The sequence below is a fragment of the Odontesthes bonariensis genome, chromosome 17 (assembly GCF_027942865.1).
Source record: "Odontesthes bonariensis isolate fOdoBon6 chromosome 17, fOdoBon6.hap1, whole genome shotgun sequence".
Lineage (NCBI taxonomy): Eukaryota > Metazoa > Chordata > Actinopteri > Atheriniformes > Atherinopsidae > Odontesthes > Odontesthes bonariensis.
This window is the reverse complement of record NC_134522.1, coordinates 17,293,491-17,309,238: the sequence shown is the minus strand read 5'-3', so window position 1 is coordinate 17,309,238 and position 15,748 is coordinate 17,293,491. Positions and strand designations below refer to the sequence as shown.

General features: G+C 36.8%; 3 protein-coding genes across 4 annotated transcripts; 1 reads left to right on the top strand and 2 right to left on the bottom strand.

The window, feature by feature from the left end:
* Positions 1-857: 857 nt before the first annotated feature.
* LOC142366490 (interferon alpha-inducible protein 27-like protein 1) lies at positions 858-3,128 on the top strand. Of its 2 annotated transcripts, none has more exons than XM_075448389.1 (4): positions 858-872; positions 2,482-2,511; positions 2,597-2,758; positions 2,875-3,128. In XM_075448389.1, exons 1-4 carry the CDS (start codon positions 863-865, stop codon positions 2,955-2,957), a joined length of 285 nt encoding a protein of 94 aa, XP_075304504.1. In that variant the 5' UTR covers positions 858-862; the 3' UTR covers positions 2,958-3,128. The 2 variants fall into 2 exon arrangements, with proteins under 2 accessions (XP_075304504.1, XP_075304503.1); XM_075448388.1 differs by lacking the exon at positions 858-872 and adding an exon at positions 2,254-2,331.
* Positions 3,129-4,571: 1,443 nt separating this feature from the next.
* On the bottom strand, positions 4,572-6,245 carry LOC142366224 (cytosolic 5'-nucleotidase 1A-like). The gene is made up of 5 exons (XM_075448050.1): positions 5,899-6,245; positions 5,562-5,682; positions 5,181-5,306; positions 4,873-5,054; positions 4,572-4,713 (listed from the first exon to the last, which is right to left on the bottom strand). Exons 2-5 carry the CDS (start codon positions 5,671-5,673, stop codon positions 4,600-4,602), a joined length of 534 nt encoding a protein of 177 aa, XP_075304165.1. The 5' UTR covers positions 5,674-5,682; positions 5,899-6,245; the 3' UTR covers positions 4,572-4,599.
* Positions 6,246-10,697: 4,452 nt separating this feature from the next.
* On the bottom strand, positions 10,698-12,299 carry LOC142366489 (interferon alpha-inducible protein 27, mitochondrial-like). Its single transcript, XM_075448387.1, has 4 exons — positions 11,813-12,299; positions 11,659-11,682; positions 11,360-11,527; positions 10,698-11,040 (listed from the first exon to the last, which is right to left on the bottom strand). The coding sequence occupies exons 1-4, from the start codon at positions 11,838-11,840 to the stop codon at positions 10,940-10,942; spliced, it is 321 nt and encodes a 106-aa protein (XP_075304502.1). The 5' UTR covers positions 11,841-12,299; the 3' UTR covers positions 10,698-10,939.
* Positions 12,300-15,748: the final 3,449 nt, after the last annotated feature.

The window sequence follows — 15,748 nt, the reverse complement described above, 5'->3', positions numbered from 1 at the left end:
TACAGTTCATTGTTGCAGATTAATCTACCCAACAGTATGAATAGCAGTAAAATAGCTTCTTTATTAAGGCTTGTTTAACATTTTCCATGATGACATTTTATAATAAATCTGTTTTGTTTATTTTTTTTCACAACTGACACATTTATTTTGTCATTAATATGGTTTTAACCAGAAAAAAAGTTAAATTCATATTTTAATCCATCCATCCATGCATTATACCCGCTGAATCCGTCGGTCGGGTCGCGGGGGGGGGGGCTCATTGTCCATCTGACACCAGAAAGAACAGACAGACTGAATGACATCTTCTACAGATGGGCTGTTTGGGACAACAAGAGTAGATCCTGGGAACAGACAGTAACATCATGCTCTGTTGAAGGATGTAGATCTGAAGGTAAGCTGGACCACTGGCATGATTCAGTATAAAGGAGCACAAGGTAGCTGCCCCCTGCTGGCATGCAGGGGTACCCTCTACGATTTAAAACAGTGATACATGTGTCTCTGCCGCTCCAAAAAAGAAAAACGTTGATAAAATACATCGTCGGTGAAGTGATCAATGCACATTATGGGTCAATATTTACCGAAAATTGCGTCGTAAATGTTAAAGTTATCGTTTTTGTGCTCCGTCCCGCTAAGGCCCGCTCAGACTGACTGACAGAGCTGTGATGTTTGGAACTGCGGAGGCTCACATGAACCACGTGACAGCCCTAGCGGCGACTTCAAAGCGTGTCGCAACTCTGTTATACTCTATAGCTCTGGTCAGGGGTACTTTGCAGTCAGACAGCCATTCTCTGACCAAGTTTCGTTTCTCAGGAAATGAAACAATTTAACCTTTTTAGGGCCATATTTGAGGTGGAGAAAAGCCATGGGACTCTGTGAGTAAAGATGTACTTTTGACAGCATCACTTAAATCTAACTTTTATCTTCTGTGTTTTGCTATCACAGAAAATGTTTTTGAAGATGTCTGCTGACCTGCTGGAAGAAGACACCACAATATACGCTTCCTAAAACAATTTTATAGATATTGATAGTTGTAATAAGAATAAAATATTTGAGTTATTGTTCAGTGTGTATTATTTGATATTTTGTCATTCTTTATGAGCTCAGATAACGATCAGTAACACTTGTTCTGTTAACAGGCTCTGCCTGTTTCTCAGGTGTACACTATCTGACTTTGACAATAGAGCAGCTTAACCTTGGTGGAAATGAAAGTGATGTTATGTCAGCTGGCCAACCTGTAATCCCATGTTTTCTTTGCTGCATGAATATGACTGCATATCCAGTCAGCTGATCTATGAGCTATGGCGATTAAGCATGAAAGAAATTGAAAGGCATCTCTAGCCTAACAAAAGGAAGCAATGTTCTGAATGCATTTCAGACATTTTTTGTTTATTCTTAGCTGCAAAACATCATGATTCACTTTCACTGGGTGCAAGCACAACCACATAAACCCCCCTAAAACTAATTTAAAAAACCTTTTATCCACATAATGTTTTTGCCACTTTTGCTTATCCACACGTTGGGTGGAAAGTATTGAGCCCTTCTGGTGATATCGGTGGGAAGAACATCATTCCACTGCCACATTTTACTGTTGTAGGGAAAAAATGCAAAAAAGGATGTTTGTATAATTCTTGTATCTGCGGATCCAAACTCATCCACCATAAATCATGTAACATTTGACCATTTTCCTCATATCTGGACTGATGGAGTAAGACAAAAAAAGTAAATAAACAATCAAGTTTACCAAGAGACTGCAAGATTTCTACCAGACTTTCAGCAGCAACTCCTCCTCCACAACAACAGAGCTGTGGAAAACTTTCTCTAATTGTCAAAGTTCAGATTATTCTTGAGGTTCACCTTTACAGTACAGTACAAAAAAAAAAAAAGTGTGTTGTGGTGAGCCATGTTTTAAACATCTTACCTGCAATGGTGATGATAGCTTTACCTGTTAATGACAAACGAAAAAGGAGATGAAAACACTTTTGATCAGAGAAAATATGTGTGATGAAGAATAAAAGTATATAAAGAAGTAGTGGTGTCAAATATATATATACATTTACTCACATATTTCTTCTATGTTAGCTTCTTCCATGGCAGTTTGTAGGGTTCAGAATAATGAGAGTGGCTCAACCTGTAGTTTCTATTTCTTCGGAAATCAGTGTAACTACCATCATCTGACAGTGGAGGGCAGTAGAGGGGAGCAGTCAGCCATTCTCTGACCAGGTTTCGTTTCTCAGGAAATTAAACTATTGAACCCCACCCAGGTCCTATATAAGACGCAGCCTGATCTTTGGGCAACATTCGAGGTGGAGAAAAGAAAAGCCATGGGACTCTGTGAGTAAAGATGTACTTTTGACAGCATCACTTAAATCTAACTTTTATCTTCTTTAACTTTTTGCTGTCACAGAAAATGTTTTTGATGATGTCTGCCGACCTGCTGTGAGATGTTGATTTTTTTTATTTTTATTCTGTGTTTGGTTTCAGTGACTTATATTGCTATTGCTGCAGGGGCAGGTAAAAATCTTAACATACATGATCTGTTTGTAAAATTTCTGAATTATTTCATGCAGTTAACAAGTTTAATCTCTAAACATATCAGGAGGAGCAGTGATCTCCGCTCCTATAGTGCTGGGGGCAGTTGGTTTCACCTCAGCTGGGATAGCAGCTGGCTCCTATGCTGCAGGCATGATGTCATCTGCAGCTATTGCCAATGGTGGAGGGGTGGCAGCTGGAAGTTTGGTGGCTGTTCTGCAGTCAGCAGGTGCTGCTTGAGTCATCACTCATATAACAAAAAATACGATGTCATTTTCTTTTTGTCTCTGTGGATCAGTTGCTTGTCAAACTCAATGATAACCCATGTGTGTTATTTCACTGCAGGTATGGCCGGTCTCTCAGGGAGTGCCACTGCGGCCGTGGCCAGTGCTGGAGGAACGGCGGGACTCCTGGCTGCTCTCATCTGAGACCAAGATCATGAAGGAATAATACATAAGGGATGATTGTTTCCCCTTTAGGCCAATTGGAAGGAAGTGCCATCAGTGAAGTAAATGACTTTATTAAGCAAACTTCACTGAAATCATTAATCAAGTAATGTTGTCAAATGAAGTATAACAAATAAAGGCATTTGAAAAGTGTTTACTGGTTGCTTTTCTCTGTAAAACTAACAAAAGCCAGGGTTAACTCAGCTTTAGCACAGCTGTTTTTACATTTTTCATAAATAATAGGCCTGTTTTTGCTTTTTCTTTCTTTTGTTTGTTTCTGAATAAACAAAACTAGTGTAGGAAAAGCTCAGCCCCGATTGGGGGCCTGGTGAACACATACTGTACATCAGTAACATAAATAATGTGATGTATCAGAGCTGTCGATGACAACAGTGATGGCAAATGTGCATACATGGACAAACAGAGAATCATTGTCAAATCTTATACTAAAGAAACTAGAACTAAAGGTAAAACCAAACTAAACTCTCACCAACTGACTCTTATTGTGTCTCATAGAAGCTTCTGGATTGATCGCCAGTTGTTTATCAAATCTATCTCTGTTCTAAGTCATTTAACTCTTAAAAACGACAACAAAGTGCAGATGTAACAGAACTGAACCACAGCTGAATCATAGATTAACAATTTGATCTTGAATCCACCCCTCCCATGACTTTGAGCACTATCCAGCATGTTTCTGACTTCAGGCAAAGTTCTTGCCTTAAATAAAACTGATTTTCTTTAAAAACAAAATGATAATTTCATGGTTAGTCATATTAATGAGTTTATCAGATTATTTTACACAAGATGTGTAAATACAGTCTATATCTTTAATTTTGTCTTACTTATATTTTTAAGGTTTTTTTTTATAAATATAGAAAAAAATAATTTAATAAAAGAAAAACCAAAAATTATATATATATTTTTTAAAGTGTAGTTCAGATAACTTGACTTGCAGAAATGTGAAAGGGTTAATAGAGATTTGTTTATGAGTTAGTGGACGTGAAAGAACCTCTGTTGTTGATCACGCATCGCTGGGTTACAGTTTCTGCCAGTTGAATTATTTCTTATTGCAAAACTTTATAATTAACTATCATGGAGTGAAAAACTGCACCACAGGGAAAAACTGTGGTTGATAATAAACATGTTTTTTTTATTATTCAGTAATGACACAAGTTGAAGTTCAAAGTTTTATTGTCATATGCACAGTAGAAACATGTTTCCTTGTACAATGAAAAACTTACTTGGCTGTCTGCAAGAATGCCAGTCAAAGTAGTACATATGCGATATACAAATACAAATAAAGAAAAGAAAAATAATATATATATATAGATAGATAGATAGATAGATAGATAGATAGATAGATAGATAGATAGATAGATAGATAGATATATATTCTGGTTTACATGCATTTGTCAGTTATATTCAGATGTTGACTCACATAATTAATATCAGGCATGATTAGGCACCAGGCATGCCAATGTGCCAACTGCTAATGCAGCCTTAATATGACTCATCTGGTCATCAAAGAAAATGTGAGGTCTGATTTTCTCCAGGGTGGGACCTTTCTTAGTCCCACTTAAAAACACAGCCTCATCAGCCTCCAGGTCCCATGTTCGCAGAGTGTTCAGGGCTCGGTACCACGAGATGTCACCAAGTAGGTGCGAATGGGGCACATTCTTTTATCCTGTAACTTCCTCTGGAGCCTCTGTAAAACCTCCAAGAATCCTTTCAATGGTCCCTGAAGACAGAGCAGAGAGGAGTAGAAATTGATTTAGGGTCAAACAGAAACCGTTTATTTCAACGCAAAATGAATATAAAGAAAAATTCTATTTTAATAGCCTCTATTATCTAGATAGCTGACAGATTGAGAGATAATTTTATTTGTTCTTATGTGTACCTCCTCCATTGGAATGTCAATGTTGTCTTTTTCATGTTTCAAGAATACTTCTAATCCATTCTTAAAAACAAGCTCTGACTTGTTAGAGAAGAGGACGGCATCGCCATCAAAAGCAACACGCAGCTGAGTCTCTGACACTTCCTCCATCTTTTCTGGAATGAATACAGCAGCTGCTGCTATACCTGACAAAGAGACATGAAACAAAACAGACTTTTCTCTCAAAGTGCTGAATGATAGTTATGAATAAGTTTGAGAGCTTCTAGTGGGTATAATAACAGTTTGTCTAATTGATATTTGATAATCTTTACCATTGTTCAAGGCTTCTTCAGCCTTTGACTTTTCAGCTGACAGGTAAAGCAGGGTGCTGTTTTTCTGTAGTTCACCAATAAGATCCTTCCCACTCACAGGCAGTGGAATAATCAGGTCATCCAGCTCTGCAGACAGTAAAGGGGAATCGGATGACGATTTTACATGAAAGAGTTAGATTTAAAGTTACATTGAATTCATGCCTTACTGGTCGATGCCTTTATAACATGATAATATCGACAAAGAGTAAGCTCCATTCATCCATCCATCCAGCTCAAACAAGGTAAAACATACTGGTGAAACTAGTTTTCTGCGAGTCACCTAACATGATTGTGAATCCTTGTAAATGTGCAGCAAATACTTTTTGTTTGTCAGCGTCTCACCATTTTCGCTGATGATTGTCTTGAGGGAGTCTGGTAAATCGTCACTGGTGAGTAGGACTCTAAAGAGCTCTTCGCTCTGAGGATCATTCTCTCTCAGTGCATCATTCATCATCTTCAGAGCCTGAGATCACAACAAAATCATAAATTTAAAAAAAAAGAAATGAATATATATATATATTCATGATTGCACTGATGAGGAAATGTTTGTGTGTTCATGTTCCTGTTTCTCTCTTTTTAAAAATATTTAACACTTTACTTGCTAGCGGATGTTAAAATGTGTCAGAATGTGTGCAAATGTTTTAGCTCAGCTTCTTTTGTCCTTGTGTTTTATTCTCACCTTGACAAAGTGGATCACAGGGCCTTGGAAGATGCCTGAAGATATTGCAATGGTGATGGGATTCTCTGGTTCAGACTGCAGAATGAGAAAATAAAGGTTTTTCAAAACATTCCCACAACTTAAATGTGGTTACTTGTTGATGTATACTTTGATAGATACTTAATTCCTTAATGACCATAGCTTGTGAAAATGATACACATTTAATCTTCAAATGTTAGAAGTGTTTTTCTGTGTATTCTATAGGCTTCGCTCTGCACCAACCTGTAATCCTACATATTGCCTTCTGTGTTGCATGACTATGTCCTGGGTATCCAGTCAGCTTTAATGATGAAACATCAAAAAGAATTGAAAGAAATCTCTGCCCTCGCTTACTGATTTTATGCTCCTAAAACAGCAACTCCAATGGTCAAGCTCAAACAGGTGCTGGGCAGAATAAAACAGAAGAAGACTACAATATGTTTCTTGCTAGAGACACATCTGGTGGAAAAGGATTTGAATAAAATCAGATCTAGATGGCCTGACCAGGTATTCTCTTCTAGCTTTACAACCCATGCTAGGGGAGTTATAATACTGATCCATAAATCAGCCCCATTTGAACTAAGGGATAAATATTCTGACCCATCAGGGAGATTTATTATACTCGGTGGCATAATAATATCTACACTGGTCAATTTGGTATGTTTATATGCCCCTAACGGGACGATCCTTCCTTTTACCAAGATTTCTTTTTAACCGTTTCAGGCTATAATGGTATGTTTATAATTGGTGGAGATTTCAATTGTGTCCTAAACCCTGCATTAGACCGTTCAAAAAATTCGACAACATCCCATCAACAAGCCAGGAAAACTATTGAGAAATATATGAAGGATCTTAATCTAGTGGAGATTTGGAGACAACTGTATCCAAATAAAACAGAGTACTCTTGTTTTTCAAGTACCTATAAGACTTATTCGCGAATAGACTTTTTTCTGATCTCCTCCGGTCTGTTATCTATGGTCCAAGACTGTTGGTATGAGGCTGTTTTACTTTCTGACCATGCCCCAAATAATTTATCAATAAAATTACCTAATTATTGCCGGCCCTCGATTCCATTTCGATTTCAGGCTAAATGGCTTAGATCAGAGGAGTCTGAGGGTTTTCTCGAAGAGAAAATAACTGAATATTTTAACTTTAATACAAACCAAACTAGTGCATCAATAAGATGGGAGGCATTCAAAGCCTATATAAGGGGGGAAATAATGAGCTACACTAGGTATAAATCAAAAATGCATTTAAACAAATTAAAAAACATTAAAAAACAAATTAAAGAATTGCAAGAGCAAATGTATCATGGCAGCGATGCTGACAAGGATAAGAGACTTCTATTATTAAAATCAGAGTATGGTGAGCTCACTACCAATAAAATAGCAACCAATTTACTGTGGTTGAAACAGTCATATTATGATCAGGGTGAGAAAGCAGGCAAACTCTTAGCTTGGAGACTTAAAAAATTACAGACAAACAGGACCATTAACTCAATCATACTAGATGACGGTGAGAATCTGGTGGATCCAAAAGACATAAATGAGGCTTTTACAAAGTATCATGAAAATTTATATAAATCCCAATATCCAGATAACACAAATAAACAAAAGCAGTTTCTGGACCAGCTCTTATTTCCAACTTTATCAGAGGAAAGTAAGAATGATCTGGATGAAAAGTTGAGTATTCAAGAACTTAAAATAGCTCTTAGCCACATGAATTCGGGTAAAGTCCCTGCCCCTGATGGCATACCAATTGAACTCTACAAGAAATTTTCAGATAAATTACTGCCACATTTACTCGAAGCATTTAATGAGTCTTATGAAAAAGGTATCCTGCCCCCATCATTACGGTTGGCAACCATTTCTCTTCTGTTAAAGCCAGGTAAACCTCCAACGGACATGGGCTCATATAGACCCATTTCCCTAACGTCATGTGATACAAAAATTCTGTGCAAAGTTTTGGCTCGAAGGATTGAAACACATATCCCTAATCTAATCTCAAATGATCAAAATGGATTCGTTATTGCACGCCAAGCTTTCCACAGCACTCGTCGATTACTTAATATACTATATGAAAAACAGTTTGCTATGGACCATGCTTTTCTGTCATTAGATGCAGAAAAAGCTTTTGATTCAATTGAATGGAATTACCTCTTTGATACTCTTAAGAGATTCGGCCTGGGAGAAAAATACTTAAAGTGGATTCAATTGTTGTATATGAAACCAATAGCTAAAGTGGTAACTAACAGTCAGTTATCAAGGTGTATAAATCTCTGCAGATCGACCCGACAGGGATGCCCACTGTCCCCCCTTCTTTTCTTGTTTGCCATTGAACCACTAGCTATGACAATACGTAAGTCCCCTGAAATCACTGGGATTCAAATAGGAGAGGTAGAACATCGAATATCCCTTTTTGCAGATGACATTGTTCTGTTTATAACTAACCTTGAGAAGTCGACTCAGGCAGCGAATAAAATTCTGAGAGAATTCGGGGAGTTCTCAGGATATAAAGTAAATAAAAAAAAAAGCTCATTATTATTATTGAATAGAAATAACCCTCCAATACAAACACAGTTTACATGTATATATGAAGGATTCACATACTTAGGAGTTAAGATTGTTCCAGATATAGAGAAAATAGTTTCTACTAATTATGATCCTTTAGTGCAAAAAATATCAGGATCCCTAGAAAAATGGGGAGAAATGCCAATTTCAATGATAGGCCGAATTAATATTATTAAAATGTCTATCCTCCCAAAATTTCTATATCTTTTCCAGTCCATTCCTTTATATGTTCCAGCCTCCTTTTTTTCCTCTTTGGAGAAAACCTTCACTAGATTTACATGGAATAATAAGCGCCCCAGACTACGCCTCTCTCTCCTTTATCTACCCTATGATCGAGGGGGGCTTAGAATGCCGAATATTAAACTCTACTACTGGGCAGCTCAGCTTTGTGCTGCTACTGGCTATTTTTCTACTAATAACACACCATCTTGGGTACAAATAGAGAACAATTCATTATCACTACCTCTAAAATTCTACCTTTACTCAGCTTAACCTAAACAATTATTAAAAAACACAAAAAACCCTCTTCTTAAGAATACGATATCAGTCTGGCATCATTCTCATAAAGTTTTAAATGAGGTGTTTAAGATCTCACGCCTGTCACCGATTTGGGGAAATGATAGATTTAAACCAGGAAGAGCAGACAGAGGATTCAAATTATGGATGGATAAAGGCTTAAATACAATTGGAGACCTTTATTGTGAGGGAGTTTTAATGTCCTTTGAACAACTGGCAAGTAAATATGGTCTGCCCCAAAAGCATTTTTTTAAGTACTTACAGATTAGAAATTTTGTTAATACCTTGCGGATATCTACTGCCGAACCTCCACTCTCTACCATAGAGTATATAGCCATCCACCATAATAAGAGTAGAGGCCTACTCTCCAAATTTTATAATATTTTACTCTTATCTTTTAAAGATAGTAGTCTCTCCTATTTACAAACATGGAGAACTGACCTACAAACTGAAATTTCTGAGGATGAATGGAGTAACTCATGCCTACTGGCAAAAACACAAACTATCAACACAAGGTTTAGATTACTACAATATAAATGATTATTTAGAACATATATCACTCTTGTAAAATTGAACCGTTTCAATCCGAATACCCCTGATACTTGTGTTAAATGCAATACAGATAGAGGTACTCTGTTCCATTGTATGTGGCAATGTACAGAACTTCAAATTTTTTGGAAAGAGGTCACTGGGCTTATCTCTCGCTTGATTGAACAAGACGTACCAATGGACAGTGGACTCTGCTTGCTGCATATTTTTCCAGATGACTTTAAGGGTTCCACAAAGAGTAAACTACTGAGTTTTTGCCTTTTACAAGCAAAACATTTGATTGCGCTGAAGTGGACGAACATAGAAAGACCAAAGATAAATGAGTTGATTAAAGCACTGAGCAACAACCTGGCAATGGAAAAACTGACGTACATGGTGAAAGGGAAGCTTGAAGACTTTAAAGATATGTGGTCACCCTTCCTATATTTTGTCAAAAATAACATGTAAACTTAAATTTTTTTTTTTTTTCATTGTTTGTCTGATCTGACAGAGTGAGCTCTAGGTGTTCGGGGTGAGTTTATGGGTGGGTTTATGTTTTTTTTTATTTTTTTTATTTTTATTTTTTCTATTTTTTGTTTCTTTGTATAATTGGAAAATTTCAACAAAAAATATATATATAAAAAAACAGCAACTCCACATTGGGATATTTCTAAAGTGAATTTTACCACTTTTGATTTCTCACATTTGATTCCTGTTGTTTGTCTTTATTTTCCATTTTATGTGTAATTGCCTCTCACTGTTACTGTTATTAAACAATTATTATTGTTTATTTATCTAAATATGATATGTTTCAATAAAACAACTTTTTTAATATATATATATATTTATGCACTTTTTGCCCAAGCATGTCAGCAAAGGTGCTCTTTTGTAAGGCCTACTTTTCTCTTTGTATTCAAGTTGACAGACTCCCCTTAAATCTAAGGATGTTAAAATAAGGTGTTACAGATTTTATCGCCCCATTACCGTCATCCCACCATGGATCATGTGCCAGAACAACATATGCCGTCTCGCTGTTATGATTGTAAACTATCGGAAAACAACTGCATCTCTCTAACATCTGACTCCAAAATGTTTGAAATCACTAAATCAAAATTGTAACCACAGAAGCAGCAACAACAATTATTTGATTTGGCATGCATTTTTATTATCAATCACAAAAACAGAGGAACATCGCACCCTGGAAATTACATCCCCGTCTTCCACACTTGTATAACTGCATGTTGTTCTATTGTAAATGTATCATTTGCTCATATTTCAACTCCTGAATTATACTGTATGCTGAGTTTGTGGCATGTAAACATGAAAATGTTTAACAAAGGGCAAAACAGCACTTGTAATTCATTTGGAGGAGAGAGAATCTGGTGTACATAAACTCTGTTAATCAAAAATCATGGTGTTACGGTTTGGTTACAAACAGCTGACAGCACCCATCCTACAGTACTTCCAAGGCCGCCTACAGCTCCAAGTCCAAACCATGACAGACCAGTACCTGCAGTTAAAAATACAGTTGAGACTGACCATAAGTTGCTTATTCAACTTTAATTATCTGTAGATAAAGCTTCTTATGCATTTATTTTATGTATTTCAAGTTATTCTCCTTCCTGCATTTCACTATCTTAAATCTGAAATTTTGTTTGTAAAAGGCTGTTAAATAAGAGCGTTCACTCTTCCTGACATGTAACTAAACATCAAAACTCAGATGAGAGTCAAGCTCACCCTCTTCCTACAGACTTGGATATTTTCCTTGTATCTGGACTGATGGAGTAAGATAAAAAATATATACATAAAGAATAAAAAATTAAGTTTACCAAGAGACTGCAAGATTGCTACCAGACTTCCTGCAACAATTCCTCCTCCATTAGCAATTGCAAAATAGGACATCAGTTTGGCAGCAAGGGAGCCTGCTGCTATCCCAGCTGAGGTGAAACCAATGGCAGCCAGAACAGCAGGGGTCAGAAACACAGCGCCAGCACCTCCTGCACAACAACAGAGCTGTGGAAAACTTTCTCTAACTGTCAAAGTTCAGATTATTTTTGAGGCTCACCTTTGCAGTACAGGTAAAAAGAAAACAAAAAAAGTGTGTTGTGTCACGTTTTAAACATCTTACCTGCAATAGTGATGATAGCTTTACCTGTTAATGACACACAAAAAGGAGATGAAAACACTTTTGATCAGAGAAAATATGTGTGATGAATAATAAAAGTATATAAAGAAGTACATTAGTGGTATCAATATATATATATATATTCACATTTACTTACACACTTCTTCTATGTTAACATCTGCCATGGCAGTTTTGGAGACGCTGATGTTACCTTGTAGTGTTCAGAAAGATGTATGAGCGTGGCTCAACCTGTAGTTTCTATTTACCCAAGTCCCTGATATTGAGAGTTAATCACGGATGTCCGCGAGTCGGATAAAATATCCCGGATTTTAGACTATGCGATGGAGTGTGACATGCGCGTTTCGACTGCGCAGGCACGACAGAGACAGGGGTGTGGGGAGAGGTTGCTTGTGAAACCTGTGCGTATCTGTCCAAAGCGATGCTCTGTTCAACGAGCGTTCAAGGCGACTGCTTGTCAGAAGGCTGATTTGTTTAGTCAGCAAAATAGGCAAATACCGTTCGGTGTGGGAGGGCTTCCATTTACTCTCTGACAGTCACCTAAGTTACCACTCAAAACTGTGCATCCTGCGAAATGGCAGAGGGTGAATCCTTATGGGGGAAATTTTGTGTCAAAAATTTTTATATAAATATGAACGAATTTATAAATGTATATATAATTAATATAAATATAAAAACGTGACACAAATAAATGTATATATGTATATAAATATACATACATTTGTAAATATATTTTCGAGATTTTAAAATAAATATGCTTGACTTTGTGTGTGCAGTCTGGCAGTCTACATTTTTAGATCCATTTTTTGCATTTGTGGACCCATTTTTTGCTCTCGTGTCCATGGAGTAATTTTGACACACTCCTACTGTGCTGCACGATGCACAAACAAATGCATGCCGATTTGAATGTGAACAGCGGCACAGCCCTCTATTCACGGAGCATCCACCAGATGGCAGTGTGCAAGGCACAGGGCAATGGCAGTGCCTAGCAGTCCAAGACAGAGGCTTTGGACGATCAATATGGAGTCGACAAGTGGAACAACTGGATGGGTATGACTAGTAGTTTAATCATTTATAACTTTTCCTAAATTATAAATGATTTGTGTTTATTTACTATGTCAATATCCTACAATAAATGTATAATGCTTCAAGCCAAAAGCTGTAACATTTGCTGTGAAAAACACTTACTCTAATATCAATATTGTGTTGAATTAACACCCCAAAGTGCTCGAAGAGGTATTAGTTTTGTAATTTCCAGTCCCACTAACCACGTTGACTTAAGCAACTGTACACTGTCAAAAATCACAAATATCTCACAAATGCTTGGTGGCCCCACTTTCTGCTCTGTTATGAAAGTCAAAAACCACAGTGGTGGTCTACATAAGTCACTCATGCACAACTGAATTGAAATAGAGTGCTGAGGCTGGCTACCCTGCATGCAGATCCATTTTAAATCACAAAAATAAAAGTGACTTTTTGCAGGAAAGTCTTCCTGCCCTCCTGTCGCTGTCTGAGCAGCTGTATCAGGTGTTGAACTCTCTGATTTCTGTCCATTAATCTTCATACTTCTATTCTCTCTTGATTCTCTTAAAGCGCTAATTCAGTATATATATTTTTTTCAGTATATTAAAACGGTCCCTGTTAAAACAACAGCCGCAGCAACAGATTTGATGCATAAATTATTTAAAACAATCTGTTCATAAACTTCACCGCATGATTTAGAACTGTAGGACACAAATCACAAAAGAGCAAGTACACTATAGGGCTTTTATCAAGTTGCTACAAACATAACACAATCACAAGCCATAGGTAATGTGAGTCATTTATACATACACAGGTTACTTACAAAGTGTTGTGTTCAGACAATATTTTTCAAGAAAAACAGCACCTAAAAATAGCTGTTGGCACTCCCTGAGTGTCACCAGGTGAGGAGTTGGATCCTCATGCTTGTAGTTTTAGGACCTGTTTCTGTTGAACTGAAATGAAACCTGCCGTCTTCACAGCAAAAAGAGCTGAAACTCTGAAACATAGACAACACAAAGTTGTAGTGAGATGGGAAATGAAAGATGTCATCAGATATTACATAAAAGCTGCACCTTCCACATTAAAAAAGTCATCAAACTTATATTGTGCTTACTTCTTGCATTACGCTTTAATACATATACATTTAATTGTGACTAACCTGAATTTAAATTCAGGTGTTCGAGTTACAGTGTTTAGATTTGTTGTGTATATTCATGCTGGTTACAAAAACCCGATGATAGTTTTCCTGATGTTTCTCTCATCCATTAACTCCTCAGACATAACACTTCCTCATCTGCTCAGTATTATTAGGATCATATGTCACATTTTCATTTTTTCTACTTTGTGATATGGTGAAAACATGTGGAAAATAAGTATGTAATCTATTGACCTGAATCGATTACTGTGACTTTAATGAAGTTGCCCACCTGTATCTTTTCTTAAGGAGTATTACAAATCCTGCCCACGTATGTATGCATTAAACACACTCTTGGCAAACAGAATCAAAGGAACATTTGCAAACTCTTGAGATCAAGTTTTGTTTAACAAGGAGTTGATTGAGCTACTTCTTAGTAAGAGAATACATCATATAAAACAAGGTGTCTTTGGATATCTGTTTAAGGACACCTGAGGAATAGATTTGATTTATAACTGCAGCTCATATTTCTATGAAGAGCAGCTTCTCAGGTGTATACCAGTCTCATAGTAAGATGAATTGTTTGAATGTGTTGTCCTTGTATGGCTCAATAGGAGATTGTAAGCCCAGTGGAACTTGATGTTTTTCCCCTCTGCTGACTCAGCGTGAATTCAGTTCTTTGCACATGTAAAGAAAAAGCTAACCTCAGTTGGTTATGATAGGTTTTTGTAAATAATAAGACGGTTGACACATTACCATGAAAATGCCTTAAAAATTGTTTGTACAATTTCATTGAGGCTGTCACTTGCCATTGGCAACTCCATAAGATCCATTTGTCAGCGTCTCACCATTTTCGCTGATGATTGTCTTGAGGGAGTCTGGTAAATCATCACTGGTGAGTAGGACTCTAAAGAGCTCTTTGCTCTGAGGATAATTCTCTCTCAGTGCATCATTCATCATCTTCAGAGCCTGAGATCACAACAAAATCATAAATTAAAATATATATATATTCATGATTGCACTGAGGAGGAAATGTTTGTGTGTTTGTGTGTTCATGTTCCTGTTTCTCTCTTTTTAAAAATATTTAACACTTTACTTGCTAGCGGATGTTAAAATGTGTCAGAATGTGTGCAAATGTTTTAGCTCAGCTTCTTTTGTCCTTGTGTTTTATTCTCACCTTGACAAAGTGGATCACAGGGCCTTGGAAGATGCCTGAAGATATTGCAATGGTGATGGGATTCTCTGGTTCAGACTGCAGAATGAGAAAATAAAGGTTTTTCAAAACATTCCCACAACTTAAATGTGGTTCGGCCGTAGAACTCGATCCACCTTTAATCTCCCACCAGAAAAAACGTCAACTCTCACATCTTACATATTACTCCGCCAATCTTAATCATCACTGCACATAAAATGCGCCATATTATATAGTTCCAGATTAAGAAGCAGAATATAATATTTATAAATGTAGAAACAATTAATTAAATTATGTGCACTCAAAATAATGAACAATGCAAATAAAGGCAATCTGCTGAATAAGGAATCACACCAAAATAAATCTCCTCTTACATTAGTGTATGAAAAGCTCAGCCCCGATTGGGGGCCTGGTGAACACATACTGTACATCAGTAACATAAATAATGTGATGTATCAGAGCTGTCGATGACAACAGTGATGGCAAATGTGCATACATGGACAAACAGAGAATCATTGTCAAATCTTATACTAAAGAAACTAGAACTAAAGGTAAAACCAAACTAAACTCTCACCGACTGACTCTTATTGTGTCTCACAGAAGCTTCTGGGTCGGTCGCCAGTTGTTTATCAAATCTAACTCTGTTCTAAGTCATTTTACTGTTAAAAACGACAACAAAGTGCAGATGTAACAGAACTGAACCACAGCTGAATCATAGATTAACA